This window comes from Nicotiana attenuata, unplaced genomic scaffold, assembly GCF_001879085.1.
Source record: "Nicotiana attenuata strain UT unplaced genomic scaffold, NIATTr2, whole genome shotgun sequence".
Taxonomy (NCBI): Eukaryota; Viridiplantae; Streptophyta; class Magnoliopsida; order Solanales; family Solanaceae; genus Nicotiana; species Nicotiana attenuata.
Genome location: NW_017670641.1, coordinates 73,255 through 82,314, shown reverse-complemented (window position 1 = coordinate 82,314; position 9,060 = coordinate 73,255). Strand labels below are relative to the sequence as shown.

General features: G+C 38.8%; 1 protein-coding gene across 2 annotated transcripts; it reads left to right on the top strand.

Moving 5' to 3' along the window:
- Positions 1 to 2,917: 2,917 nt before the first annotated feature.
- LOC109241812 (protein MITOFERRINLIKE 1, chloroplastic) lies at positions 2,918 to 7,111 on the top strand. Of its 2 annotated transcripts, none has more exons than XM_019408621.1 (2): positions 2,918 to 4,270; positions 6,777 to 7,111. In XM_019408621.1, the coding sequence occupies exon 1, from the start codon at positions 2,955 to 2,957 to the stop codon at positions 4,221 to 4,223; it is 1,269 nt and encodes a 422-aa protein (XP_019264166.1). In that variant the 5' UTR covers positions 2,918 to 2,954; the 3' UTR covers positions 4,224 to 4,270; positions 6,777 to 7,111. The 2 variants fall into 2 exon arrangements, with proteins under 2 accessions (XP_019264166.1, XP_019264167.1); XM_019408622.1 differs by lacking the exon at positions 6,777 to 7,111 and adding an exon at positions 6,483 to 6,672.
- The last annotated feature ends 1,949 nt before the right edge of the window (positions 7,112 to 9,060 follow it).

Genomic DNA, 9,060 nt, shown 5'->3' with positions numbered 1-9,060 from the left:
CTATTTTGTGATTTTCATTTTTTTTAATTACTAATTAATTTCTAAAAATGCAAAGTTAAGTCCTAAATGCACATGCAACCTATTTTTTGTATTTTTCATTAATTGAATAAAATAAACGTGCACAGACAAATGCAAACAATTGACAGAAAAATGCCACAAATATCCACAAAATTGCAAACAATGGAAAAATTATTTTATTTTAAATTTGTGGGAGTAATTCATATAGGGCAAAAATCACGTGCTCACATGAATGACATGTTGGGGTTCCTCAGGTTGATTCATTCTGCCTGCATCCCTCGCCCGGAAGTGATTCTTAGCCCGATCACTTAGGAATTGTCGAAGGTGGCCCTCATTGAATAACCTGGCCACTTCCTCCCTTAGCCGCCTGCAATCTTCCGTTCTATGACCATGCGTGCCATGATACTTGCATACCAAATTCGGATTCCTTTGGGAGGGATCGATCTGCATTGGCCTGTGCCACTTAGTATCTTTGATTCTCCCAATAGCTGAGACGATCCCTGATGCATCTATGCTAAACTTGTACTATGATAATCGGGGGACCTCGTGCTTATCGAACCCGTTTTTCTTATGAGTCCCCGAGAACCTTGACCTTGGTTACCTCTTCGATCGCTCCGAGAGATGTTGTGGCTCGGGCCGTTGTTTCTTCGATCTGCATATGGTTGATACCTTTCTTTGTTGAATCTTGATCCCCGATCTGTGTCCCTCGGGGGCTTGGCTGCAAATCTATTAGGATGATCTGAGCCCGAGGGGGCTCCCAACTGGTCGTCCTCGACTCTAATTTTTGACTGATACCGATTTTGTACATCCGACCATGTTACAACTGGATATTCGATCAAGTTCTGCTTTAGCTGCCGAGATGCTATCGAACTTCTTTCATTCAAACCTTGCATAAAGGCCTGTACCGCCCAGTCATCGGAGACCGGTGGTAAGTTCATCCTTTCCATCTAAAATCTGGACACAAACTCCCTTAGCATCTCGTCATCCCTTTGTCTTATTTTGAAGACGTCCGATTTTCTTGTGGCCACCTTTATGGCCCTGGCGTGTGCTTTCACGAAGGCATCCGCCAACATAGCAAATGAGTAAATGGAGTTAGGAGCTAAGTTGTGATACCAGATCATAGCTCCTTTTGATAATGTTTCCCCAAACTTTTTCAATAATACTGACTCGATTTCATCATCATTCAAGTCATTTCCTTTGATTCCACAGGTGTATGAAGTAATGTGTTCATTAGGGTCAGTTATTCCATTATATTTCGGTATATCGGGCATGCGAAACTTCTTGGGAATGGGCATTAGAGCCGCACTTGGGGGGAAAGGTTTTTGTATGAACTTTTTTGAATCCAGTCCTTTCAGAATCGGAGGTGCTCCTGGTATCTGGTCGACTCTGGAGTCGTATGTCTCCACCTTTTTGTCATTTTCTTCAATTTTCTTTTCTCCGAACTTGATTCTTTTGGTCAGTTCTTCGAGTATTTTCATGATAACGGGGTCAGTCCCCGAGCCACTTTCATCGGGCCTTTCAGGTGCGGGCTTTGTATGCTGGGAGTCCACTGATTCGGCGGTGTTAGGAGTTCTGTTCTGACTTTGGAGTTGAGCGATGGCGACTTGCTGAGCTTGCAACATTTCGAATATCACTTGGAGGCTGACTCCTCCTTCTTCTAGTCCTCGTGTTTCCTAGCCTCCAGCTCAGGCTTCCCCGTGTGCATTCCTTACGGGGTTTGTGCCGCGTTCGTGTTTAGAGCGTTGTGCGAACTGATATCAACTGGCTCCATGTTTGGCACTCCCTCAGGGTTTATGGGTGGTACACCAAGCCCTATAACGATGTTTTCCCCGAGTCCCTCACTGTCATGAGCAGGTGCGTTTTGTGTGCTAGACATACTTTAGCCTGAAATCAAACAATCTTTGACAAGAAAAAGTGTGAAGAATAACGTATGTTATCAGAAAACTAGCACTAAAATAATCACTATTATCTTTAGCCCCACGGTGGGCGCCAAACTATTTACCTCGAAAAATGTAAGTAACAATTAAAGATAATTTGTGATTTTAAAGATATGTGATATATTCTAATACTAGTGATTATACAAGTAATATTAAGCTTAAGTAAGAAGAAAAGTTGAACCGAAATTAATGTAGCTAGAGCAATAGGGGCCTCGAGCCAGGTTATCCCAGGGACCTCGAGGTCAGCTTAGAACAATAAAGTATGAACAATAAAGTAAAGAGCTAAAGAATAATTGTTGAGCACGTTAAACGAGAAAGACAGAGCTGAATGTTCTATTGCAGAGAATAATATCAGATGATCTTACAAAATGATTGGGGTCCCCTTTATATAGGAGGAGGAAACCCCAATATAGTACATTCCTAATTGTAGTAAAGAATTCTATTGGTACATGTGTATAACAGCCTAGTACGGGCCTGTACCATTTCGTACAAATCTTATCTCTTAATTTGTCCCCTGGTCCACTTGTTCTTGAGAAATTCCCGCTCTTTCTTGATTGACTTCGAGAATGTGCTGCCCTCGATGCAGGTCGTGCCAGGACCTCAATCGGCTTCCTCGAGGTATGTGTCCCTCGACCGGATCTGACTTCCATTTTGAGTTGCCCGGACTCGAACTCATAAACCAATTTAAGACCTCGAAATTGGACTCCCTAATTTTGACCGTATACAATGAGCAACTAAATTTACTTGTCTCTTTATCCAACTAAAGAAATTTTAGGATTTTGGGCTATAAATTTATTCAAAAGTTTTCGGTTTAAACTCTGGTTATAAAAATATCATGTTAATAAGTCATACGAATTCGAATTAGTGGAGCCTAACGTAGAATACCGAAGAGTGGGACCAACAAACGACCTCATATCTCCTTTTTTTTTTTTTTTCTCCCCACCCCACCCGACTCCAAACCTCATATATCTCCTACTTACCAAAGTCCTCCATTTCCAAATGTCAACACAACTTTGCACCAAAAAGCCAAAAAAAATCAGTGAGAAAATAACAATGGAAACTCGAATTGGCAATTCTCTTAGCCTCCTTCTGCAAGACCCTAATGACCTCAAAACTGACTTCAACTCCCTCTTCAACAATCTCAACACTTCCCTTTTATCTACCCCAATTACAACTTTACACCACAAGAATACCAAATCAAGAACCCATTTCTTCTGTCCCAAATTCAAGTTTTCCTCAACTTCTGTCTCAATTGAAGCACAAATCAAGAACCCCACTTCCAATTTTCTTAAACCTGCCAATAGGGACTCCCCAAAAGTTCAGGTTTTATTCAAGAATCTTTCTGTTGTTGAAAGAGCACTTATTGGTGCAGCTTCTGGAGGCATTGCTGGTGCATTTACATATGTGTGTCTTCATCCACTTGACACTATTAAAACTAAGCTCCAAACTAAAGGGGCATCTGAGATTTACAGTGGAACAATTGATGCATTTGTCAAGACTTTTCAAAGTAAGGGGATTCTTGGGTTTTACAGTGGTGTTTCTGCTGTAATTGTTGGTTCCACTGCTTCTTCTGCTGTGTATTTTGGGACTTGTGAGTTTGGTAAGTCAATCTTGTCTAAATTCCCACAATACCCTTCTGTGCTTATCCCACCAACAGCTGGTGCAATGGGGAATATAGTGTCATCTGCTATAATGGTACCAAAGGAATTGATTACTCAGAGAATGCAAGCTGGTGCTAAAGGGAGGTCTTGGCAGGTGTTAATGAGAATCTTGGAAAAAGATGGAATCTTGGGATTGTATTCTGGATATACTGTTACATTGTTGAGGAATTTGCCTGCTGGGGTCTTGAGTTATTCATCGTTCGAGTACTTGAAAGCTGCAGTATTGAGTAATACGAAAAGGGAACGTTTGGAGCCTTTTCAGAGTGTTTGTTGTGGGGCATTGGCTGGTGCAATATCAGCTTCAATAACAACACCTTTGGATGTGGTGAAAACTAGGTTGATGACTCAAGTTGTTCATTCTGAAGCTGCTAATAAGGCTGCTGCAGCAATGGTTACTGGCGTCTCGGCTACTGTTAAACAGATATTGAAAGAAGAAGGGTGGGTTGGTTTTACAAGGGGAATGGGTCCTAGAGTACTACATAGTGCTTGTTTCTCAGCTCTCGGCTACTTCGCGTTTGAGACAGCTAGGCTTACAATTCTGGATCAGTATCTGAAGCATAAGGAGCTTGAGAGTTTGGCTTCTGCAGATGCGGCACAAGCCGATTAGAGCGTATGACTATGGTTCTTTCTTAAATGCAGTTGCCAAAACCTTTGGTAAGTGCTCTTTTATCTTAAGATTAGTGTCTTCACTGGCTAAGAAGAATGTCAATGGATTCAGTTTGCTAATATTAGACCGATATGTATAGCTGCTTGCTTGCTTCTTGATGTTATCTTATTCTGGCATAGCTTAAATGATATGAAGTGCACTTAAGAAAATTTCTGGTCGGAAGCAGCAAACCGTTTAACTTTATTGGATCTTATACAGTCCATTTATTTCAAAAATCAACTGAGTAAAACCAAAGTAAGTGTTTGTCTTCTAATTATGCCTGTACTTAAGGTGATAGTCTAGCATCAGTTTACCCGACTGAAAATGTGAGAACATCAATGTACTGTTGAATAATTAATTTAAGTTTAATCAAGTTGTGCAAGAGAATGCCTTATATTTGAGCTACATATTTATAGATCGAAGGACAATGAAAATGAACCACCAAAAAAAGAAAAGGAACAGATAAGCAGTAGGGCAACACAATGAAAAGATGGACATGAACACTATTAGTTGGCTTGCGAGTTGACACAATGATTGTGTCACATACTTCTTCAGAGGAAATAAGGAAATTTCTCAATTGCCAGTTTTTCTCTTTTATTTCCTTGCTTTTCATTTCATCGAGTGGAATACAATGGAACATAAAGTAGCTCTGTTGTTGACACAGTGCCAGTGTATTTTGGTGAGCTGTTGTAGCCAAGTCTTGCCTAGGAAGATGCATGTCTTCCTGATTGACCTTTGAATCTGCAATGTGGTCAGCACATGCATTCATTTTGCATTAGCATATGGCTGAATTAGTAATATGCTTAAATCGTTTTTACATGCTTTATTGCCCTACTTTGCTATGTCTGATGCAGAGATTTGTTTTATCCCTCTGGCAAGTTGCCTGAATGACATTTGAAATTTGTCTTTTTCGGATCATCACCAGTCCCTTATAATTTGTTATTTAACTTTGCTATTAGGCTGTCTGTATGCGGGATTATCGTGCATACCGCATCAATGTGGAATGCATAAAATTTCCCCAAAGGCAGCAGATACTCAACATTCTTTTAAGCAACCATCTAATGAACTTGTAAAGCTGATCAATAGAAAAAAAGAATAGAATAGAACTACTATTGCCAGTCAAGAGAAATACCTTGGAATCCATTAAAGATGTTATTTAGGGGATTTTCCTCCACGCCATTTATTGCTGTCCAGAATTGCCTGCTCGCATATATTTTGGTATGTATTCACCTCAGAGTTGTACTTTTTATCCATTGTCAATTTCTAAGTCCCCATTAGTTCCATATGATAGTTGGAACGAGGATATCCCACCAGAGCAGTCCCTATGTGATCAATTTGATATACACAATTGCTAAAGCATCGACTGTCAACCTTTTTTGTTTCCCCTTTCTGCAGGACATGAATGTTTTAATCAACATTGTCCTGTTTCCAACTCTTATGCAAGTGAAGGTTGAAAGCGCCTGACCTTTAGGGATCAGAAAGCCTCTATCAGCATAGTCAAACTTATGATCAGTTATGATTCTTTTTCCAATAAAGTCTTATGATAAGTTGTGATAACTTGCTCTTAAAACAAAATAAGATTAATAGACTCTTGATATAAGTACCTTGATACTCCCTGACATCAAAAATATAATCAAATGGCTAGTTCCATGAAAAGAATACCCAAAAGAAACATAACCTTGCATTCACCAATCCTTAAACTATGTTTCGAGGGTTTTCGGATGTTGGTGATGTTGCCCTAATACCCTTTCCCATTTAACATGGTTCATTCTCTCTTTGACCTTCAATCTCCCCCTCCCTCCTCCCATGGAATTTTCTTTTTGGGCATCTTGACTATTACAAGTTAACTTGGGGAATACCAGGCTTTACATTTTAGTATGTGGCGGAGTGCATCTTTTTCTGGTTGGGCATACTACAGCTTCAAGTTAATGCTGTCTGTTGAATAAAATTTCATTCTACTGATTCAAAAAGAAAATAAAACGCGAAAGTGCATCTTTGCATAGTTGTTGTGGGTATTCTGCATGTATTGGTTGCATTCGTATTTTATTGCCTTTAACAGTTGGACTTGGCAATTCAATTTGGTTCCTGAGACTGTCAGGAAACGTTACAATGTGCACGATTCTCATATTTCTCAACTTTGGAGTGCATTTTCCAAAAAATGGGAATATTTCTTCAAATTGTTAAGGGATGAAGACTGAAAATCTTTGTTCATTGTAACAGGCCAGTAACGGCTTAACCAGTTAGGAGATATTGCATCCGCAACTTTTTGCTAAATGTTCCCACTGGCCCAGTTTTCATTTTGCATCATCAACTTATAGTACAGAACACAATGTTCCTTGACATTGGAGTTGATTGGGTCTCTGATGATTGATCTGATATCACCTATTGGTCCGACTATGATCTCTAAAAGGCAATGCACATCTGTGATGATTAACAAGTTCTGCAGTATGTTTTAGTTGGTTGGTTCTTGCACTCTCCTCTGCTGATTCATTGACCTTTTTCCCCCTTTTGTAGATGCATCGAACGAAGCACTGGCCCTGTTTGGCAATTGGCACTTCTATCTTCAGCTACCCATGCCTGTCAATTCTAATCTCCTTGTCGGCAGCAAGAATCCTACCTTGTAATTTTTGTAACTAGTTCAGAGGCTAAGCTATTTTAAGTCGATGAGTAGGATACCATAAATAAGTTTTTCCTTCTAGGTATGGGCTAATAGTTGTGCTCCTCAGACTACAAGGGATGGTTTTATCAGCTAGTTTCTTGTATGAATTCAACAATGATTTTCTTGGAGTGAGTCTCTACCATTTGTTTTTGGCTTCAGCAATGCATGTATTGCAGGTTCTTGATCCGAACATGGGGAAAGTTCTTTCTGATTTCAGATAAAACTATTGTGTTGGATTAGAATGTCTCCTTCGTATTTGGTAGGATGTACTAGGGGAAAATAATATACGCCTGTATGTATTAGCTTTGGTATTAGTAATCCCTTGTTTGGTATTAGAACGATCCCATGCAGTATAGTCTAAGCTCAAAGGTGGTTCTATAAAATAATAAAAGAAAGAACAAAAAGGAAAAAGATATGCAAGATATTAGAAGATGCTCTGATTATAATGTAAAAATAGCACGGTCTAGCCAGTTTTCGGACTGGTCATTCAGAAATAGCCAGCGTTTACCAAGTCAATGAAAAATAGCCACTATTTTACTGCAACAGAGACCAGTCTAGCATAATATACTGGAGTTCGGTGCACCTGTGTATGAACTTCCAGCATATTATGCTGGAACTCCAACACACGAAAAGTTCCAGCATAAAATACTGGAGATTCGAGCACTTGTGTATGAACTTACAGCATATTATACAGGACCGGTATACTTTGCTGGAACTCCAGTATATTATGCTGGAGTTCTAGTGTACTTATGTTGGAACTCCATCATATTATGCTGGAATTCCAGCATACTTATCCTGGAACTCCAGTATAATATGCTGGAGTTCAAGTATACTTATGTTGGAACTCCAGCATAATATACTGGCGTATTTTCCGGGTTTTGAACTGTATTTTCGCTCAGATTTATCTTTACATGAAAAATGGCTAGATTCCGATTACTTTTGAAATTGGGCTATTTTTGAACGACCACTTATAAATCTGGCTATTTTTGAATTTCTCCCGATTATAATGGCCTAATGATAAAGGTTAAACGCTTATTGAATTTTACACCGTTAGCACAAGATTTAACAAAGGACATGTCGAAAGAAAATTAAACGAGAATGAAGAAAGATAAAGGAATATGGTGAATTCAGAGAAAGTCAATTTTATAATTTATGACATTTGCATCGTTTTCAATTTTTACTGAGTTAATAGAGATGAGGAGAATTTTCATAAGATGAGACTAAAATTTGAATTCGCAATCTTTTTTGGCCATCGAACTGTTGCATGTGGAGTGCAACATTCTAAGAGGGTGTTTGGCTAAGCTTATAAGCTGGTCAAATTGGCTTATAAGCACTTTTTGGCTTATCTACGTGTTTGGTAAAATTAAAAGTGCTTATAAGTTAAGGGCTTATAGCCAAAATAAGCCAAAAGCCATAAGTTGGTCTACCCCAACTTATCAAATTTCAGCTTATAAGCACTTTAGGTTTGACCAAAATATTTACTATTCTATCCCTAAAATATTTCATTTTAAAACAAAACTCTTCGTATACCCAATTCTTCAGCTGCTTATTATTAATTTCAGCACTTTTATCCAAACACGTAACTGCTTATTTTTTAAATCAGCTTCAGCACTTAAAAGTGCTTTTCAGCACCTAATACTTATCAGCTACTCTAAATCAGCTAAGCCAAACGGGCTCTAATTCAATTTCTTAGAGCCAGTTTGTCCAATTTTTTGGGAGGTCAAAAGTATTTTTTTGGGCCAAAAAGTACTTCTTCCGTTTTAGTTTAAATAAGCTAATTTGTTTCGACACGGAGTTTAAGAGAAAAGAGGAAGACTTTTGAAACTTGTGGTTTTAAGGACATCTCCAACCCTTCCCCATTTCTCAATAAAGGAACCCTTTTTTTAAAATGTGGCTCCAATTCTCCCCCATTTTTGGGGGAAAGTGCACGGCTAGCCACTAATACCACATGTATTTATTTTTAAGCCACTGTTTAAAATATTTTTAGTCTTTAGCCACTGCTTTAATAAACTTTACCTGCCCAGACGAAAACACCCTTCTGCTCATAAAGTTCAGGACCAAGTGTCCTTAATTTTTGAACTTGTAACTCTAAGTTCAGAACTTCAGGACTACATGTCCTTAATTTTTGAACTTATAACT

Bases quoted from the DNA above. Each gene is read 5' to 3' on its own strand.
- LOC109241812 (XM_019408621.1), top strand. From the start codon at position 2,955: ATGTCAACACAACTTTGCACCAAAAAGCCAAAAAAAATCAGTGAGAAA.